At 39.8% G+C, this 23059-nt stretch overlaps 1 protein-coding gene across 3 annotated transcripts in view; it reads left to right on the top strand.

Moving 5' to 3' along the window:
• ap1g1 (adaptor related protein complex 1 subunit gamma 1) overlaps positions 1-23059 on the top strand; it is a 53725-nt gene that overhangs the window by 7570 nt on the left and 23096 nt on the right. For all 3 annotated transcript variants that reach the window (XM_061964056.1, XM_061964057.1, XM_061964055.2), the window contains exons 2-5: positions 14013-14216; positions 18503-18627; positions 18849-18990; positions 22010-22106. In XM_061964056.1, coding sequence (XP_061820040.1) covers positions 14016-14216; positions 18503-18627; positions 18849-18990; positions 22010-22106 — 565 coding nt within the window. In that variant the 5' untranslated portion in view covers positions 14013-14015. The remainder of the gene's footprint in view (positions 1-14012; positions 14217-18502; positions 18628-18848; positions 18991-22009; positions 22107-23059) is intronic.

The raw sequence follows: 23059 nt of genomic DNA, 5'->3' as shown, positions 1-23059 counted from the left end.
ACTGTTTTTCAAATGCGTAAAAAAGGTTGACTGTTTTTTTTAGCACTTGCCTTTCATTTCTTTTAAATGGACATTTTATTAGTCATTTACTTTTTTGTGACAGTTGAATGAGCAGCAAAGTTACAGTTTAAATTAGGGCTGGGCGATATATCGATATACTCGATATATCGATATACTCGATATATCGCGGGTTTGTCTCTGTGGGATGTAGAGAATGACTATATCGTTATCTTCGAGTATACGTTCTCACGCAGTTGCTTTTAGCTGCGGGCATTACACTGCAGGCTCTTCCCACTCTTTCTTGTCTCTCCTCACAGAGAGATAAAACAAGCACACCTTCTTACATACATCACATACAACGTCATACGCCCTCGCGGAGCAGAGAGGTAGCGGCATGGGTGACATTAGCTGTGATGCTAACGGAGTGGTGCGAGTGGTAATACGAGAGAAAGAAGGTGCAAATCTGGTAACAAATGAAGGAAGAATTAATTACCAAGAAAAACAGCACGGGGTCCATCGTCTGGCGGTGGTTTGGCTTCAAGCATGAATATGTCGAACATACAACCGTAATATGTCAAGTATGTGGCAAAAGCGTACAAAAAGTAGCAGCTCTACTAATATAGCATAATTTGAAAAGTCACCCGCTAGAGAATGAAGAGTGCTTGAAACTCTGCATGTCAACATCTCCGTTTGGTGCCACACCCACAAAATGCCAAAGCAACCATTTCCACATCAACACCGTATGAAAAAACATGTCAACAACAGAAGGAGATAGCGTCCGCAGGAACCTACCACATAGTGAAGGACATACACTATTTGATTTCCTATTATGCAGCTCATTTTTATTTGACACTTATTGAAATATCTTATGTGACATCACACACAAAAGTGCACTTTATTTGTTTTAAACTATTGTAGTGGCGTTCTGTACAAAAAGTACACTTTAATTTAGTGTTGTTTTGATATGTCATCTTAGCGACATCATGCACAAAAGTGCACTAATAGCTTGTTTTAAAATGTCTCTGACAATCTTGCACTTTTTGTTTTGGAAATGACATGAATGTTTGTGCCACTGCTTGATAACTGTTTAATAAATACAGTTTTGGTCAATTGAGTTAGTTGTGATTTCCCTCTGTGCATGAAAGTTTAAAATGAGCATATATTAATGCAGTATGAACAAGAATGTTTTAATGTAGACACAGACTCATCATACTGGTGTGATTATATGCATCAAGTGTTCATTCAAGGCTAAGGCAAAATATCGAGATATATATTGTGTATCGTGACATGGCCTAAAAATATCGAGATATTAATAAAAGGCCATATCGCCCAGCCCTAGTTTAAATAATGATTTATGAATAAATTAGTCATCTTTGTTGTTCGTATACACATGTTTTAAATAACTTAACTTATGCTGCATTTAGAAGTCAATGGGAAAATTAGAGCCATTATCTGATTCGTCGACTAATCGCTAAGATAATTTTTGACTAATCAACTATCAAAATAATTGTTAGTTTCAGCCCTAATAGTTTACATCGTCTGGGTATTTTTGTCCATATTGCACAGCACCTGTAGATTTTTCCTGACAAAAGCAAGTATCTGCGCCATCATTTTCTATGACGGAATTATAGATCGCTTTATCCCTCAGGTCGTCTCTGCCAAACATTTTGCACTTTTGAAACATTGCGGCGATAGGAACAGCTTCATTAGCGCAGACATCTTCATGGGCTCTCGAAATGCTGACACTGGCGTTTCATGTGGCTGATAAGGTTTGATGATGGATTGATTGATTTAAACTTTTATTAGTAGATTGCACAGTGCCTTTACCTTCCCACTTCCCCAACACCTGCCATCTATTTAGTGGCCCTTGAAAATGACCCCACTCTACCATCCTCGACAGTGCCCCTACCTAAAATGAATTTTAAAATCTCATCTTGTTCTCATGAACCCAATATAGTTTATGATCTCGTCTCGTGAGATGAGTGTATCGTTGCACCCTTAGTATTTACCTCCGTTTGTAGAAGCGTTTGTTTACACATAGACATTAAAGTGTCAGCTGCTGAGCCCATTTGAACTATCCTGCTAGTACAGCAGCAGCTTTCAAAATACATCAACATTACAGCTGCAACCTTCTTTTCTCCGTAAGATTTCCTGAAATTGCATTTGTTTATCGACATCCCGACTCAATTAAAAATCTCCCGGATTGTTACGTTTTTGTTAAATCATCATCAAGATGGCGCCGATCACGGCCGCCTCGGTGCTCTCGTGCGCTCTGTTTTGTTTGTTTTTGTGCGTAAATTGTGTGTCCGCGTGCTCTTACACCCGCAAAGAGCTACTGAACATCAGATTAACCACCCCTACGGACTTACCAGTCATTTTAGCGTCAGCTGCGGATTTTGTCCATTTTTTGATCAAAAGAGGGAAACTGCGCCGAAGAGGAAAGAGAGCGAGATCCCTCGTCAGTCTCCGCAGACGAGGAGTATGCACGCCCTTACCTGGCATCTTTCTCTCCAATGTCCGCTCACTTCCCAACAAGATGGACGAGCTAGCGTTGCTGATAAGAAAGGACTTTTCCTCATTTTGTGTTTTGTGCTTCACGGAAACGTGGCTGAGCGCGAGTGTCCCGAACAGCGCGGTTCAACTGGAGGGCTTTCATCTTCTCTGCGCGGACCGAGACCGGGGCTCTCCGGCAAAGCAAGAGGCGGTGGAGTCTGCTTCTTCATCAACAACAGCTGGTGTACAGACGTGACTGTGATATCCCAACACTGCTCTCCTGCTCTGGAATATCTTTTCATTCACTGTAAGCCTTTTTACTCATCGCGCGAGATAATTTCATTCATACTGGTGGCTGCCTACATACCGCCAAGCGCGGACGTGCACGACGCTCAGCACACGCTTGTAGGCCAGATCTTACATGTGGAACGGTCATTTTCAGACTTTATTGTTATCGTGCTTTGTGATTTAACAAGGGAAACTTCAGCCGGGAATTACCCAAGTATAGGCAGTTTATTAAATGCCCGGCCAGAGAGGAGAACACTTTGGATCACTGTTACACCACAATAAGCGGGGCATACCATGCAGTCCCGCGCGCTACTCTCGGGCTATCAGATCACGTGATGGTGCACTTAATCCCTTCATACAGACAGAGACTGACACTGGCTAAACCTGTTATGAAAACAATTAAGAAGTACACCATGGGGCTGTGGGGGAGTTGCGCGCATGTTTGGAGACGACAGACTGGGAGGCAATTGGAGCGGCCGCGGACAATCTGGACAAGTATACGGACACTGTGACCTCATACATACAGTTCAATGAGGTGGGCATCATTCCAACGCGCACCAGGGCTTGTTATAACAACGACAAGCCCTGGTTCACACCCAAGCTCCGACAGCTGCGCAAGGAGAAGGAGGCTGCGTGGAGGAGCAGGGACCGGAGTACCTACAGAGAAGCGAAGTACCACTTCAGCAGGAAAGTGGAGGAAGCTAAATCTGTGTACTCTAACCGTCTACAAGAACAGTTCAGCTCCAATGACTCTGCAGCCGTGTGGAGGGAACTGAGGGCCCTTACGAACTATAAGCCCAAAGCCGCCCAGGCCTTGAACGACCGGACTCTCGCCCAGGGCCTCAACACACGTTGTCGTCACGAACGGCCTTCTGCCCCTCACAGCTCTGATACCCCCACCATCACCCCACCCACCAACACCAGCACTTCATCAAAGGACTCCAAGTACATCAAAGGACTCCACAGACCCGCCCTGCCCTCTCCATCCGAGAGGAGGATGTGCGCCGGCAGTTCTTGAAGCTGAACACGCGGAAGGCCCCCGACCGGATGGTGTCTTTCCCTCCACCCTGAGACACTGTGCGGATCAGCTGGCTCCTGTCTTCACGGACATTTTTAACACCTCTCCGGAGCTATGCCGCGTGCCATCCTGCTTCAAGACCTCCACCATCGTCCCTGTCTCCAATAAACCACGGATCACAGGACTTTATGACTACAGGCCGTTGCCGCTGACATCTGTGGTCATGAAGTCTTTGGAGCGCTTGGTCCTGCCCCACCTCAAGGACATCACCGCCCCCCTCCTGGACCCACTGCGGTTCGCCTACAGAGCCAACAGGTCTGTGAATGAGGCAGTGAACCTGGCCCTCCACTTCATCCTGGAGCATCTGGATTCCCCAGAAACCTACGCCAGGATCCTGTTTGTGGACTTCAGCACCATCCTCCCCGGACTGCTACGAGACAAGCTCACCAGCTCAGCGTGCCAGACTCTCTCTACAGATGGATCAATGACTTCCTGACGTACCGAAGACAGCACGTGCGCCTGGGGAAGATTGTCTCGGACAGTCAGCCCACGAAAACTGGCACCCCTCAGGGCTGTGTACTTTCCCCCTGGCTCTTCTCCCTGTATACAAACTGCTGCACCTCCAGTCACCAGTCCATAAAGCTGCTCAAGTTTGCGGACGACACCACCCTCATCGGGCTCATCTCGGATGGCGATGAGTCCGCCTACAGGAGGGAGGTGGACCGGCTGGCATCCTAGTGCAGCCTCAACAACCTGGAGCTGAACGCCCAGAAGACAGTGGAGATGATCATGGACTTCAGAAAAGTCACAGCCCCACCATCTCCCCTCACCCTGATTGACTCTCCTACCCCCGTTTCCTGGGCAGCGCCATCACCCAGGACCTCAAGTGGGAGCCGACCATGAGCTCCCTCATCAAGAAGGCCCAGCAGAGGATGTACTTCCTGCGAAGTTGCCGACCAAGGTGGTGGTGTAGTTCTACTCGGCCATCATAGAGTCCATTCTCAACTCCTCCATCTCCGTGTGGTTCCCCGGCGCCACAGTCTGGGACAAACATAGATTGCAGCGCATCGTACGTGCTGCTGAGAAGGTTATTGGCTGCAGGCTCCCATCCCTCCAGGACCTGTTCTTCTCCAGGACCAGGAGGTGTGTGGGTCGGATCACAGCTGACTCTTCTCACTCTGGACACAAACTATTCTCCCTTCTGCCCCCAGGCAGGAGACTACGGTCATCCAGAACCACACCTCCCACCACCTGAACAGTTTTTTCCCCTCGGCCATCAGACACATGAACAATAACAAGATCTGATAGCTCAGTTACAGCTCATTTTTATTACGTGTGTTATGCGTTTTATGTTGCACGGTTGCACCAAGAAAAATTCCTAGTTTGTGAACCCGTTCTCAAACAATGGCAATAAAACTATTCTGATTTTTATTTTTTTTATTTTGTATATCATTCACAATCCATCCATCCATCAATCCATCCATTTTCTACCGCTTGTCTCTCTCGATGTCGTAGGGGCTCTGGAGCCAGCTGCACTCGGTCAGAAGGCAGCACCCTGGACAAGTCGCCACCTCATAAATGTAATTGATTTATAATCTAGAATCAACTTTTACTAACCAAGGCGATGCAGCAGCTCACTGGCTCTGTATTTCAATAGTTACTTCTCTGTGATTTCGGCGCTGCTAAAAGTAGTTATTGGGTGTTAGCGCTTATAATAACAATATTGGTAATACTTATATTTAAAGATGTTTTTTTTTTTTTAAGTAACATATAAATTATTTTCCCAAGTAATTAATTAAATTTATTAAAGAGTAATTTTGTTAGTAATTCACTAAAGTAACAAGTAACTATAATGAATTCAGTGTTTCCCCCAGAATAACATTAGTTGGTGGTGTCTCTCCAGGGGAAAGGCCGGGACAGGCGGACGGAAGCCTACAAGTTTTCCGCTCCGTATGCTGAATGGCAATATACGATATTTTTTCCGTAGAGTAAGAACAAAACACAAAAAGTCCTAGTTACCTGAGATACTAAGTATGTCATTATTTTGACTTAGTAAATATTGACTTACTAAGTCAAATTAATGACTTACTGTAAATAAGCGTTTGAAAAAAAAGAGTTAAAAGTGGGGCCACATGCTGACATATGCTCAACTCATCATGCTTAATTTATTACAGCATTTGGGAAGCCTGTAGTACATTTTTATTATGTAATTGTTATATTTTTATCAACATGTGATAGCAGGGACCCTGCCATTCAAAACTAGGCTGCTACATTACTAATGATTAGCATGATGTAGCATCAAAGGTTGGAATTGGAGGTTAAATCACCAAAAATTATTCCCGGGCTCGGCCACCGCTGCTGCTCACTGCTCACCTCACCTCCCTGGGGGTGATCAAGGGTGATGGGTCAAATGCAGAGAATAATTTTGCCACACCTCGTGCGTGTGTGACAATCATTGGTACTTTAACTTTAACTTTTAACTATAGCTGAAAAAATAGTACAATAGCAACAGGAGAGACTATTCATCCCTGAACACTATGGAGTTCATGTAGGCTTTATGATGCAGTTACATTATTATATCAACTATCAGAGACAGCAACTCTTCACTTAACATAATGTCCTTTTTTGCTGCTTCAATACAGAAAAAGGTAAAGTGAAATAACTTAGTTGTTAACTGTAGGTCAATAATGCTTGTCTTTCTCTCAGACAGACAGGGCTTTGCTGTCTGTAACACGAACGCACGCACACACACACACACACACACACGCGCGCAAAATGAGCAAATTTTACGCTAAAACTAATTAGCCTTCACCTAACGGACTGCAAGCAAGCTAAGCTGCCGCTTATATTTCTAGAACGTCAACGGGCTCATAGTGATGTTACTAGTAGTTGACTGGGAGGTGTTTGTTATAATTTGGGGAGAGTCCGCTGCATTATGCTCACCTGCTAAACACCTTTCTGCTAACCCGCACCGTCTCTCCTCTCTGCCTGCCTCTGCCGTGAGCACTGACTCAATGCGCTCTGAATACTCACTGCTGATTGGCTGTTACCACTCTGAATACGCACTGCTGATTGGCTATTACATGCGCTCTGAATATGCACTGTTGATTGGCTGTTACCGCTCTGCGTGTAACCAATCAGATGGTTGTGTGGGTGGGACAATGCTGGGTGCTGCAGAGAAATACTGACAGAGGCAGAGGCAGTACAAAGCGTAGCAGCTTGTTAAGACTTTAGTTTAGCACCAAATGATAATATAAATACATTTAATAAAGTCAAATACAAATAAGGCAACAAGAGAAATATCCTACACTTCTCTTTTGAAATAAATCTGAACAGCCGATATGGGCATCTACATCAACTATATGATTTGCCAGAGAAGCTGGACAGGACAAAAAAAAATTGAGTTTATGCGGTGGCTCTTTGTTGTTAAGGGCGCCTTAACAACAAAGCGCTGCGGGAAACCCTGGAATTACTCTTTTAAAATTAATTTTCAGAACACTGAATACCAGTGGCAGCTTCTGGTCTTTCAAGTCGGGGAAGCTATTTTTCGGCTATTTTTTAAAGGGGAACTGCACTTTTTTTGGAATTTTGCCTATTGTTCAGTCATTATGAAAGACATGACTAGTGGATTTTTTTTTTAATGAATTTTTAAATATGTATATAAAATATACGTATATAAAAGACCGCTTACAGCTGAGCCAATGGGTACACAGTGTATTGCCAACAGTAGGCATGAAAGTAACATCATTGAAATAGAAGGAACATAATTATTTGAGAAAACAGACTAATTTAGTGCATGTAAACATACTGTATGAAAGCAAGCTCAGATTTGAGGACATTCAAATCTTTTGATGTATGTAGTAAGACACAGGAGGGCTCACTTTTCCCACTAGTAAAGGGAGGAGCTTTGGCGAGCTAGTTGCTGGGGTGAAGAAAACCTAGCAATGCAACTCTCATGAGGGGAAAAAGCTTGTAACATGTCACAGTTTATACATATGAGCTACAGATCTACATGATAGCTTAGCTTCTCTGGATTCAGCTGCTGTCTTTTTTTCTTTTTTTGTCCTTCGCATGATTTATTTTCTTTGTCCTTCGCATGATTTATTTATTATTGATTGTTTCAATAAATTGTTAGCAAGTTTGTCTATTTTCTCAAAATCAGTAGAAGTGTTCAAGAAATTCAGCTAAAGTACAATACTTTTCAAACACGGAGAAGCACTTATTTAGAAGATACAAATATTTGATTTCCTTATTTTAATGTCCCATGTTTTTTTGGTGTAGAGATTGGACATAATGCCACTGATGGTTCTGGGTGACTTTTTCTCACACCTCTGTGTGATCACCACTAGGGATGTCCCGATCCAGGTTTTTGCACTTCCGATCCGATACCGATATTGTTTTTGCATTTCCGATCCGATACCGATACTGACCGATACCGATACTGACCGATACTGGCCTATCCGAGCATGTATTAAAGTTTAAAGTTATTTAGCCTACTTAGTTGTCAGAATCATGTTGAAAAGGGTTTTAGTACTCTTGATAACAACTAGCCAGCTGAATTAGGGGAGTTTGAATAATACACAATGGTTGGTAACAAGAAACTGACCTGTTTATTCAAGGATAAACACAAAATAGACAAAATTATACATGACAAACAGAAATGGCATCATTGAAACAAGGGCTGGGCGATATGGCCTTTTTTTAATATTGCGATATTTTAAGGCCATATTGCGATACACAATATATATCTCGATATTTTGCCTTTGCCTTGAATGAACACTTGATGCATATAATCACAGCAGTATGATGATTCTATGTGTTTTGATTGATTGATTGAGACTTTTATTAGTAGGTTGCACAGTGAAATACATATTCCGTACAATTGACCACTAAATGGTAACACCCGAATAAGTTTTTCAACTTGTTTAAGTCGGGGTCCACTTAAATTGATTCATGATACAGATATATACTATCAGATATATACTATCATCATAATACAGTCATCACACAAGATAATCACATTGAATTATTTACATTATTTATAATCCAGGGTGTGGAGGGGGGCGCCGGATGTAAGTGTGAAAAAGACAGCCAAAAGAGTTTGATATGAGAATAAATCTAAAGTTAAAATATAGGGTAGAAATGCACCCATTTGCAGGAAATGTAGTCTTGATTTTCAAAATTTTCTTTCAAGGCTTGCATGTCTACATTAAAACATTCTTCTTCATACTGCATTAATATATGCTACTTTTAAACTTTCATGCAGATATTTTTTTTAAATGTCTCAAAAAAAATTCAGTGTTGACAGATAGATTTTTGTGGACATGTTCCATAAATATTGATGTTAAAGATTTATTTTTTTGTGAATAAATGTTTGGAATTAAGTTCATGAATCCAGATGGATCTCTATTACAATCCCCAAAGAGGGCACTTTAAGTTGATGATTACTTCTATGTGTAGAAATCTTTATTTATAATTGAATCACTTGTTTATTTTTCAACAAGTTTTTAGTTATTTTTATATCTTTTTTTCCAAATAGTTAAAGAAAGACCACAACATATGAGCAATATTTTACACTGTTATACAATTTAATAAATCAGAAACTGATGACATAGTGCTGTATTTTACTTCTTTATCTCTTTTTTTCAACCAAAAATGCTTTGTTCTGATTAGGGGGTACTTGAATTAAAAAAATGTTCACAGGGGGTACATCACTAAAAAAAGGTTGAGAACCACTGCCTTAGAGGGAGCGTTGCTCGCACGGCTGCGCTAGCATCACAGCTAACGTTAGCCATGCTGCTACCTCTCTGCTGGGAGAGGACGTATACGTATGTGACGTATGACGTGACCGTATGTGACGTGTGTAAGAAGGTGCGCTTGCTGTCTGTGAGAAGGAGAGACAGGAAAGAGTGAGAAGAGCCTGTCTTGTAATGCCAGCAGCTAAAAGCAACTGCGTGAGAATTCACAGACGTAAGGATGTGTTGAAGGTGTGCTGGAAAATGCGGAACGGAAATTACGGAGCAGCAGAAAAGTGGAATGTATTATTTAAATCGGTGCGTTGGAAAACACGGACCGGAGTTTTTTTTTAAACTGGATCTGGATCGGCATTTTCCCATGCCTTGCCGATATGCAATTTTTGGCAAATATCGGCAGCCGATCCGATCCAAATATCGGATCGGGACAGCCCTAATCACCACTGTAAAGCAGAACTTCACACAGAACCTCACACATTGGCTTAAGTTGAATTCTTTTTACAGGCTGCTATATGACACAAAGCCTTTTTGTGACTTGAGTTCTCATAGCAAATATCTAATCTCTCCTTGGAGAATGCAACTTTGTGATAAACGTACCCACATTTCTCTGCTGTCTGCACTGAAGTTACCATTCGTTGTAAATGTTTGTAATGTTAACAAACCCAACATTATATTTACCATTTTAGAGTTTAACCCACCCTTTTCATTCAGTTTTAGGCAGTTCATGTATTTTGCTTTTCCGGTTAACATACAATGTCACACCAAAATAAGTCATCTTTGCAGCTCCTCACAAATTCATCTTTAAACGCGGGTCCGAAGCAAAGACTGGTGGGCGACAGTTGTTTTGAAGTAATTTTCGGACAGCAAATGGGGAAAAAAAACTTTCAAATGTCTCAAAGTTCATTCAGTAAGCTTTGTGGATGCAATGTGAAGAGGTTTGTGTGTGCTTTCTTATTTGCCTTGTAATATACTTGCTTCATTCTCTTCCAGCTCACTCATATTTATGTCCTTTGCTACCTTTTTCTATAACCTTTTTTCTCTCCCATCAATGCACTTCAAAATGTTCTGTTCTTTTAATTTGTGAAGCAAATATACAGCCTCCTTTTCATTCAAGTTGTTGCCTATGTTTTGATTGAATGAGATCCTTGTCCAGGTTATATCCCTCGTGTTGAGACTGGCACATATGCGATACCAAGTGTCCCATTAGGCACTCGAGATCTGGTTTTCAATCGCATACTTAGGTGTGTTAGTCCGTCTTTTCAAAAGCCAAACACGATCAGATTAAGGTGTTTTCATGGGTTGTAGAATGCTTATTTTGAACCAAATTATTTGAAAAATCAGACTAACTTAGTTCATGGAAACGTAGTCAGTGTCTGTCCTTATGACAATGTACCTAATATCTAGTTTGCAAATTTAGGGTAAAGGGCTGCATTTATATACAATATCGTATAATTTAAGACAATCAAAGCACTTTTACAGTGTTGCTTACTGCATCAGTTATCTAGAGGTTAGCAGTTGCATTAATTACAAGGACAACGAGTATTGGATATTAAACGAATGGAAAAGAAGAATGTACCCTTGTGCTACAGTCAGGAGGATTTTTTAAAATTAAAGCAGCTCTCGGCCTGTGCTGGTTTTAGTGTTTATAACCGACACAGCAAGAGACTGGAAGACCCATCCCCCCTTTCTTAAGACTTGGCCATTTCAACTAAGATCATATGAATGGTGTTGGATCACACTTGCCTCTCTGCCCTCCCTTTTGAAAATTTTTTGCAACTTATTTTTAGATTGCATACAAACAAATAACCCTGCCTCATCTTTGTCGATTTAAGTAAACATGCATGTTGTACCCTTTTGCCTAGCTGGCATATATCCTTATTTCACAACAAATAAGCATGCGTGGGGAGAAACTACACTTGGTCACAGCACATAAACTAAATAAAGTACAGACACTTACTGTTCCAGTAAGAAATACAAATACGCCAGCATGAACACAGTGTTGCGACTAGATGCCCCAACATGGTGCACCTGGACTTGGGTCAACTCACTCTTAAGCCTGGTGTATAGTCTTGTGTCACGAAACGTGCGTAAATGCCGCCGTCTTGCCCCCTCGCCCTGGGTACCTTCTGCAAGTCTTGCGTGCACCTCCATAAAAATCCTAGCTTTGCATCGGTGGCAAAGCAGACCGCAGAACTTTGATTGGTCAGCTTTTGAAGACGAGGCACCCCGAGAACAGAGCAGACTTTGTTTAAAATGCACAAATTACTGTATGAAATAAAGCAACAGTGATTAAACAATTGCATGGACACGGATATTGTGTACTTTATATCTTGGCGCGCTAAAAAAAAATACTGAATGTTGTTTTTCATCTTATTGTGTTTAGGGCTGCAACTAACGATTAATTTGATAATCGATTAATCTGTTGATTATTACTTCGATTAATAATCGGATAAAAGAGACAAACTACATTTCTATTCTTTCCAGTATTTTATTGAGAAAAAAAACAGCATACTGGCACCATACTTATTTTGATTATTGTATCTCAGCTGTTTGTACCTGTTGCAGTTTAAAAATAAAGGTTTATAAAAAAAAAAAAAAATTGCCTCTGCACATGTGCATAGCATAGATCCAACAAATCGATGACTAAATTAATCGCCAACTATTTTTATAATCGATTAGTTGTTGCAGCCCTAATTGTGTTGTAGTTGCATCCAGATAGTCACAAAGTGCGACACTTTTATTGCCAAACATCAATAAGACATGACCATACACATTAACACCAGCATGTCGTTATAATAGTCATCTAACAGTTTCAGTCATTCTTAATTACATAGCTTTCTCATGTCCCGAATGGCCGAATAGCGTTGCGAATAGTAATAGCGTCCTCTGCCGCGACTCGTTCAGGGGTTGCACAGTCCATCTTCACCAAAGTATTTTCCTGTGGTTTACAAGTAAAGCGTCAATTAAAAGTGAACTAATTATTCTGAATGATTAGTTCCAGTGTAGACAAGATGTCGATGTAGTTTTCATCACTCTTTTCAATAAGGTAAATATCAAGTCCAACGACAGCTGTGGTTTTTCCTTCAGGACACACTGTTTTAGAAGAACCCCCCACGGAAGAACTATAAATCAAACAAGTCGCCGTTAGAAGGGACGCAAGTTACATTACTCAAGAGTATATTCCAGTCTTAAGAGGGAATAGGTTGTATTCACTTGACGTCATGTCCTGCTCATTAAATATGTGAGACTCTTAAAGTGGTGGGGCAGCGAGCATCTGTCATCCTGGGCGGCACTTTGCCGTTCTTGAAGAAATATGCCCTATGCTTGTGGTGTCTTAGGCTGTTGGAACCGTTCAAAACGCGAAAAGGATAACAATTTCTTCAGAGTTCCTCGAACGGTTATCAAGAAGGGCGAAAGAGTGCAAGATTTCACGAGAAACGACCAAAAAAGTGGCAGGCACTCCTATCTAAGGGAGCAGTTCGAGTCGAATGCACAAGTTTGCAGTGATCACTTCGTTAAAGGTTTGTTTGATATACTTTTAAGATTTATTAATTCCCATTTAAGTATTATCTTGATATTATTTGTATTTTATCATAATATTTTATCTTGTTTTGGAGTTCGTAAAACGTATTTTTGCTGCATGAACCACCAACTCGGCGAGTCTAAATAAAGAAAGCAAATGTGGTTTAGCTTTTTTACTAAAGGCAATAATCATAAAGAAGTTTCAGCACTTACACAATGTGGAGATCTATAGTTGTATTTAAAAAAACAAAAACGAGGAAAGCGTGTACTCGTAAACTGCGTGTGCAACAAACATGGCTGTAAACACCAAGTTATATCATAAATGCAATATGTAACCTTACCTGAGCAAAAACGATGTATGATTTATGCGGGAGAGTCTTAAAATCAATTATCTTGACCCAGCCACACACACACACACAGAAATTGCAGATCTCCAAGTTTTCATCTGTTTTGTTGTCTCGACATTGACGTCTGGCATACCAAATAGTTTGACACGTCTGGGAACGTGGCCGACAGATAATCCTTTATATCACTCGACAAAAATATATTTTTTAAAAACGTATAAGGGTAGATTCCATTGTATACTTGGATATCTGCTTATAGCTGTAAAATCTAGGCCCCCTGAGTTCTCAGATACTTCTCACTCTGTTTGCTGCACATGAATAGCCATATTGGTTTGGTGGACCACTACTTAATTTACTTCTGTTCAAAAGTCAAGTGACCTAGGTCTGCATTGATGTAGGCTGTCGGTTTTTTTTGCTTTAGATCACACACTATTTGAGTCAGAATCGAAAGCACATCTGCTTGTTACAGACAAGCCAACTAATCAATTTTTCAGCCAATAACGATCGTTTACAATTAGTTTTTCTACGTTTCTATTCCTTAGATCGTGTTTCAGCCTACTACTGTACTAACCTTTTCACTGTCTTGTGTTCCAGAGAATGCCAGCTCCGATCAGATTGCGGGAGCTGATCCGGACTATCCGGACAGCAAGGACTCAGGCAGAGGAACGCGAAATGATCCAGAAAGAGTGTGCTGCTATTCGTTCATCTTTCAGAGAAGAAGACAATACATATCGTTGCAGAAATGTGGCAAAGCTTCTTTATATGCACATGTTGGGCTATCCGGCACACTTTGGGCAGGTAAGTCACCGAGTGTTGTATTGATCAGCAATATCACGCATTGTACTGTATCCATGCCAGGACCAAAATTATTTTTTCTCTCTGAAAACACCATTTTAGAATCAATTGTTTGGTAAAAACGGGGGTGGGTGGATGCTGACGTTCTCATGCAATTGGTAATGAAATATGCTATTAAAAAGTCCAAAACAATATGGATACATGGATACATCTTTGGGTTTGTTTTCATTATTAGCATCGACATTTTATATATTTTTCATTTGTTTTGCTCTGTTTTTCCATTTTTTATGTTTTATTTATTGATTTGTATTTAGCATTGTGCTACTGCCCATAAATAGCATCCCACAAATGGCCCCTTGCCCACACTTTGACCACCACTGGTTAATCACTAGGAAGGCAAAGGGTTGCTAAACAAATGAATGTCTCTAAGCTGTATCTTCTTTGCATTTATGGAAGCAGTAAAGGTTGGGTTGTAAGCTTCTGGAGTTTTTACGCACGCCTTGCACGGTGGTGGTAATACACACTGTCTGCGATTGTGGAAGCAGATTTCCGCTCCCGCTCAGCTGGCGAATACTTTACCTTTTGTAACTGTATATTGAATTTGATTAAAGAATAAATGCATGACACTTGCTAAATTGGTAACACATCCCTTGTGCTACGTCTTATTCACTGGGATACCAGGTCCATATGAGATATGTTGAGAAGCAGAGTAAAGATGCATTCCACCTCGGTTCTGTTATAATTTGGTGTATAAGTGAGGGGGAACCTGTTTGTGACGGGGCAAATTTGTTTTTTGCCACAAATAAATGACTATATAGCAAACACTTACACAGAATTCCATGGGCATTAAAAAGCATTAAAACTAATTACGTGGCTTTTGCAAAAATTAAGGCCTTAAATGGCATTAAAAATCATTATATACAATGTCCAGAGGCATTAAAAAATGTAATACAATTGTAGGACTGGGATGATAGTCAATGACTGTCTGTGTGTTTCTTTTCCTTGTCTCTGGCTTTCAAATTGGATACAAGATGTCTTGTAAGGTCCGAAAGCGTCAAAAGCATTACCTCCGTAGCGGCCACTGCGCTGGATGGCAAAATCAATTGGCTTTGCCATTCTTTCATTACTGTAAGCGTGTAGTCCTTAACTCTGACACCATGTCTTGTTAATGGGAAGCTGAGCTTGTTTCATACATGCCTCATTTATTTCAGTCGTCTTCAGTTCAACAGCTAACTTGGCTAACATTAGCAACTGTCCCGACGCAGGCATGTCACGTGACTTATGGTGGCGTAGGATGGACAACCAGGGCAATTGTCACTATAGACCACAACTCTTATTTTGTAACATTCCCACAGGAAATTAATTAGGAGTTCCTTCAGCTGCCTGACACTTTATACATACCCATTTAAACAACTGTGAGGGTGTGAAATGTACCGGTAATCTGTTTAAGATGTTTAATTGAGCTTATTTTTAATGCATCTAAAGCAGGGGTCGCCAACCTGTCAATCGCAATATACCGGTTGATCTTTGGGAACCAACCGGTCGATTTAAGAAAATATTAGAAAACAAATATATTAATATGACATCAGTACATGACAACCCAACCCGTGGAGTGACTAACAGACCCGCAATCAGGCAAGCATTTTAACATCTGAACACAACCGCTTGCCTCTGCGATTCTCTCTTCAGCCTCTTATCCGGAAGCTCTCGACACCGCAGCCACAACGCAAACACGCATTTCATGACATCCTTAAAAATCATTGAGCCACAACAATGCATTATAGCTGATTGTTGCAATGTATCAGACATTTTCTAGCATCAAACAACTCTTCCATCAACCACGAGGAGTCCAAATAATAGTCCGTGAACATTGCTCTAAAGTATGGATTTTGTTTTAATTTATTGTGACTACAAAACCAAACGCTGACTGATGCAAAGGCAGTAATATATGATAAAACAAGGCGGCAGTTAAAGGACTTTCCCCGTTTATCACCTTTTTAAGACAAAGGAAAAACCCACCATGTGAACAACATAAGTCAACCATGTGACTCACGTCCCATATGTGACCATAGGATGAACAAATATTGTACAGTACTAAGACTATAGTGGTCATAAACAATTAGCTTGTACAGCAGGGGTGCCTAAATTGCAACACAGGAGCCATCTGTGTGAATTACAGAACTTTCCTCCAGAAGGTCTTATCTTTGTCCATGTGATGTCAGATGAAACAACAATTTAGCTGTTTGGCCACAATACCCAGCAGTATGTTTGGAAGAGAAAAGGTGAGGTCTTTAATCCCAGGAACACCAAGCCTACCGTCAAGCATGGTGGTGGTAGTATTATGCTCTGGGCCTGTTTTGCTGCCAATGGAACTGGTGCTGTAAATGGGACAATGAAAAAGGTGGATTACCTCCAAATTCTTCAGGACAACCTAATATCATCAGCCCGGAGGTTGGGTCTTGGGCGCAGTTGGGTGTTCCAACAGGACAATGACCCCAAACACACGTCAAAAGTCGTAAAGGAATGGCTAAATCAGGTTTTAGAATGGCCTTCCCAAAGTCCTGATTTAAACCTGTGGACAATGCTGAAGAAACAAGTCCATGTCAGAAAACCAACAAATTTAGCTGAACTGCACCAATTTTGTCAAGATGAGTGGTCAAAAATTCAACCAGAAACTTGCCAGAAGCTTGTGGATGGCTCCCAAAAGCGCCTTATTGCAGTGAAACTTGCCAAGGGACATGTAACCAAATATTAACATTGCTGTATGTATACTTTTGTCCCAGCAGATTTGGTCACATTTTCAGTAGACCCATAATAAATTCATAGAAGAACCAAACTTCATGAATGTTTTTTGTGACCAACAAGTATGTGCTCCAATCACTCTAACACAACAAAATAAGAGTTGTAGAAATGATTGGAAACTCAAGACAGCCATGACATTATGTTCTTTACAAGTGTATGTAAACTTTTGATTGCGACTATATCTCATACACACACACACACACACACATAAAACATAGTTGACACTGGGATAGATCTGGCTTCGGTTTTTGGCTTAGACTAGGGATCATGGACTCTAAAAGGTTGGTGATCACCGATCTAAAGGGCTTATTGGCATTTTTCCAAATATTCCAAGACGTGTCTTTTTCTAAAGTGTTGAAATCATAAATTTCCAAACTTCTTCATCCTTTGCATTCCTAGTATGATGTTCATTTAACCTTTTAAAACCTTTTAACTACTTTTCTGAAATTGTCTTCTGATCAAAAACATATCCTTCAGTTTGTGGGCATTATAAAGCAAATCTTTAGAGGATATGTATTTTTACAGCATGTTTTAAAGAGATTACATTAAAAATATTACTCCTGAGTATATTATACTGATCATCTTATTCAGAATTGGATGTTTATTTTAGGGGTTTAAGTGCAGTTCTGTTTTTAATAATTTGATTAAAAGTACAGTGTGATTATTGACATGCGGAACCTTTTCATTGGGTATTGTCTACGGCCGGTGCACAAAGTCAACACAAGATGCTTGGAATGCTACATCCTGTGAATGTGCGAATTTAAGCTAAAGTGGCTGGCTGGGTAACTTTTCAATATTTAGTTAAAGCCTGTCGATTGTAAACCCTGAGAGGCGTTCTGCAGCATGTGCAAAAAGACCTTTGAGCATTGCTCAATGGACATCACTGCGGTGAAATCAAACATGCTATTAGCTACTTACAAGTCAGCGATTAAAGGCAGGCAGCAGCTAACAATGCCAAATTTTTTAGGGATGACCATCAAAGCCACTTCTGCGTGGCCACCACAACTGTCAACTGCTGCTACCACGACAGAAAAATAAATTTAAATAAATTCTCAGATGAAACAGTCTTGCGAGCCAATTCTAATTCACTAGGTAGTAACAGTTAATGTAAACTTTTTAACAATTTAAGATTATTGTCAAATGCTTACAATTGTGTTTTTTTTACAAACAATTGAAAACTTTTGACTATATTATAACCACATGCGTTAAGACATGGGCATACATTGTTTTAAGTGGTATTATAAAGCATTAAAGTAGATTTTCTGATACCATCAGAAACCCTGTTACATTTAAAACCGATTTACTGTACAACCCTAATCTGTGTGTATGTATGTGTGTGTGTATATATATATATTATATATATATATATATATATATATATATATATATATATATATATATATATATATATATATATATATATATATATATATATATATATGTGAATTTATTAATTCATTAATTTATTTTGTACAATTTTTTTTCAGCTTGAGTGCCTGAAGTTGATTGCATCGCAGAAGTTTACTGACAAGCGAATAGGTTATTTAGGAGCTATGCTGCTGTTGGACGAGAGGCAGGACGTCCACCTATTAATGACGAATTGCATTAAAAAGTAAGTTGCCGCATTAGCCACGATGTTTGTTTTTGTTGTTGCTAAGCTTCAATGTGTCTGCATTCCTCTTACTAAACTTGTATGACCTCTCTTGCCTGTTTTTTCTAATCTTGTTGTCTCAATATTTTAATTTGTCATGTGTTTATTTAAATCAACCCTTCATATGTTTTCCAATGATGCACCCGGTCATTAAACTATTAATAATCTCTTATGTCCCACAGTGACTTGAATCACAGCACACAATATGTCCAGGGACTTGCTCTGTGCACTTTGGGCTGCATGGGCTCCTCAGAAATGTGCCGTGACCTGGCGGGGGAGGTTGAGAAGTTACTTAAAACATCCAACTCTTACTTGAGGAAAAAGGTAGGCCCTAATTGAATATGTTCAGTCACCTGTTATTAAGGTACACCTAGCTACAGCAACAATTCCACAATACATATTTTATTGTTGTATGTTTCAAAGAGATTCACACGCATAACAACAACATGGCTAATGTGGACAAGTGTAAGAAGTTTGTTTCCAAGAAAGGAGTAGTGTCAGTGGTTTGGAACTGGTTTGCAGCAATAGATGAGGAACAAGTGGCAAGTGTGTTTAAACCCATTGCAACAAAATAGTAGCACAACAAACTTATTCCAGCATCTCAAACAAAAGTGTTGAGTAGGAGACATGCAACTCTTTACAAGGCAAACAAGACTGCTACAAATCAGTTTACTGTGGTGGAATCGCTTGCGCAAGATACCATGTATGATAAGAAAGGAGCACAATGGAAAGTGATTACTGAAGTAGTCCCTCTGCACATCGCTGAAGATGTAGTGCTCATTTGTTAAGTTTGGGGTCATCCACTTGATACAACTATAGTCCCCCCTCTTTGTCTATTACCTTGCATAAAATGTGCAATGCTACAATTTAGTATTTTTTTCGAGACGTAAGTTATGCCTCCCAGAGGACACTCTTTTAGTTTTTTGAAAATCATTCTGTACAATGTGCAATTCATATCTGTACAAAAAAAAAACTTTATAAGAATGTTGATAAGCATAAGATGGACTGTACGTTATGCCATCTAGCACTATAAGTTGTGGCATTGTCATACTTGCCAACCTTGAGACCTCCGATTTCGGGAGGTGGGGGGCGTGGTCGGGGATGGGGCAGGGGGCGTGGTTAAGATATATATATATATATATAATATATATATATATATATAAGAAATACTTGACTTTCAGTGAATTCTAGCTATATATATATTTTGTTTTTATTATATATATACATATATATATATATATATATATATATATAAGAAATACTTGACTTTCAGTGAATTCTAGCTATATATATATTTTGTTTTTATTATATATATATATATATATAAATAAAAGAAATACTTGAATTTCAGTGTTCATTTATTTATACATATACACACACATAACACTCCTCTACTCATTGTTGAGTTAAGGGTTGAATTGTCCATCCTTGTTCTATTCTCTGTCACTATTTCAGAACACACACATTATACAAATATACATTATAAAATCAATAAGAAAACAGAAGCTCTAATTTGGAAGTCTGAATTAGGATCAGAAGTTCCTACATAATCATTGCGTACTCACGTCGCCATTTTGTATTGATTACTGCAGCTGTGCCCTGGATTCATTCACAAATACAAACTACAACTCACAAACACTTTAGAGCTAGGCTCCACCATCAGAATGTGTACTTAAACTTATAAAGATCACATGGATATTATTCAGTGAGTTGATTCACCAAAACTAACCTGTTATACAGGAGTAAAAAGCACACAGGACGTTTCAATTGTTCACAGACTGGTCGCTCTCATCAAATGACAAGACACTTCCGGTCTGCAGGTGATAGCATTCAATTGGGAAGAAACGCCCTACTGCCCCCTACTGACCAATGTGAATACTGATAAATGTGTAATGACAGCTCCAAAAACGAATTCAAACCACAAAATAAAATAAATAAATCAACACAAAAATGTGACACATTATGGGTGGGTCACATATGCATGTACAGTAGATGGCAGTATTGTCCTGTTTAAAAGTGTCACAACATTGCTGTTTACGGCAGACGAACTGCTTTACGGTAGACGAAAACTTGACTGTTGTTGTTGTGTGTTGTTACCGCGCTTGGAGGACGTTAATGAAACTGCCTAACAATAAACCCACATAAGAAACCAAGAACTCGCCCTCGATCATTCTACAGTTATAACGTGATTGGGCAGGCATGCTGTTTATATTGTGGGAAAGCAGACGTGAGAACAGGCTGTCAACACGTCACTCAGGTCCGCATGGAGCTGGAGGGGGCGTGGCCTCCAGCTCCGCCTGAATTTCGGGAGAAAATTTGTCCCGGGAGGTTTTCGGGAGAGGAGCTGAATTTCGGGAGTCTCCCGGAAAATCCGGGAGGGTTGGCAAGTATGGGCATTGTCTATTTTCAAACTAATAGTTTCTGATCAAATAAAAGCAAAAGTTAGTTTGAATGATCTGTCATATACATACATTAGTTTTGTTAAAAAGTAGGAACAATTATAACAATTGAGTTTGTCATTTAGGCCATATATTACCCCACTCAAATTAAAACTATTCATAAGTTAAATATGTTTGAAAGTAACTGTTTGCAACCCTTTTGCAACTGAAAGCTTTTGAGAGCACCTCCAAGGGTGCTAACTTTCAAAAGTGTTGTAAACCTACGTTTTTCCGGCTTTGGGCACATAAACTACACTCCACTTAACACACACATTAGTTATGTTTGTTTTCAGCTAGTGAGAGCAATTTGTCAAAGTTTAGCTACTAACGTTGGCTATCAATGAATGTATAGCCTACTGTAACATCATGACTGCAAATTGTTAGTGTGCACGGCGTGTGCAGTTGTCCCTCGCTACATCACACTTCGAAGTTTGCTTCTTCACTCTATTGCAGATTATTTTTTAAAGCATATTCTTTCCATGTTTTTGGCCTAAATTAAGCATTTCTTTAGCATAAAAATGCCTAAATGAAAATTAAATAGAAATATTAATGCAACACTGATTGGCTCAGGCTTACACAGCATTACTGTATTGGATTATTTTATTGGAGTGTAAAATTCTGTGGGTGTTATTTAATGTCTAGCAGACTCTCAAAATGGTAAACACATTTAGAAGATTGTAAATCAATTTTAAAAATATTTAATTTATATTCAAACAAGTCTACATTACAGAAATGTATTTACCATGATCAGGCCCAGAGCCAAAACAAGGGATTACTTTCCGTGTGTACGAGTATCACTAACATATTTTCTCGTATAGACATCTGCAAAAAAACATAAGCTGGTTTGAAAAATTTAATTTGCAAACAGTCACTTGTCTTATATCTCAATATTTGTTTGTTGCCAGGCGGCGTTGTGTGCAGTTCACGTCATCAGAAAGGTTCCAGAACTCATGGAAATGTTCCTTCCAGCCACAAAAAACCTGCTGAGTGAGAAAAACCATGGTTAGTGTAAACGGTTTGTCAGGATCCTCTGCCTGCCTGCCTGCTTGTCCTTCACTGCAGCACTCATCCTTTTCCACTCACTGCAATTTGCAATGTTCTTTTAATGTGTGTCCTTTGCAAAGGAGAGTGGTAGGCGTGGTTTAGCTCAAAGCTCTAGGGAAGCAACAAAAAAAACTTGAGCACAATATAAAAAAAGCCAATGGGAGCTCCACGATTCTGCCTATAAAATACGATAAATAACTATTCAAAAAGTGCCAACAATAATCCATTTACATTTTGTGACTTGAATATTAACCAAGTATTAGAGATATTGTTATTATAAGCGCTAACACAAACAAACTATTCATAGTGGCGATGCGATCTGTGTGTGCCTATGTTTACATCATCGAGTGGTCTGCAGTTTCCTCGCTTCCCTGCTCCCTGTAAGTTTATTGTAGATCATAAATCATGCCTCTCACCTGAATAGTAGATGGCTGAGGATATAATCCGACAAGTTGTGACACTTTGACAGCCATTTCTGACTTGGAACTGACACGAAAAGCACTTGTCCTCCGCCCCCTCACCCCGTTTCTTTGCGAGGATTATGAGACATTCTTCACCGAAATGGTAATATATGAACATCCCAGCAGTCGGCATCCAAATAACAGCAGACCTTGCACGGTAAGTGATGTTTTATTATGTTTGTTAGCTCTCTTAAAGTCTGCAGTGAGCAGAAATCAGTGATAAAAAAAAGCAAACCTTGTGATGCGTTTTTTAAATTAATGCGCCACGTATGCTTAAAATGATCAAAATAGGCAAATATTAAATTATATTATAAATGTGCCGTTTACTACATTACATATATACTTATATCATGAATATAAAGCCCAAATGGAAGTGTTTGGATGTTTTTTTTAGGGGCTTTATAGGCAGAATTGAACGGCTCCCGTAGGTTCCATTGTAAGCGGGATTTT

The sequence above is a fragment of the Nerophis lumbriciformis genome, linkage group LG06 (assembly GCF_033978685.3).
Source record: "Nerophis lumbriciformis linkage group LG06, RoL_Nlum_v2.1, whole genome shotgun sequence".
In the NCBI taxonomy this organism is placed as follows: Eukaryota; Metazoa; Chordata; class Actinopteri; order Syngnathiformes; family Syngnathidae; genus Nerophis; species Nerophis lumbriciformis.
This window is presented reverse-complemented; position numbering and strand designations above follow the sequence as displayed.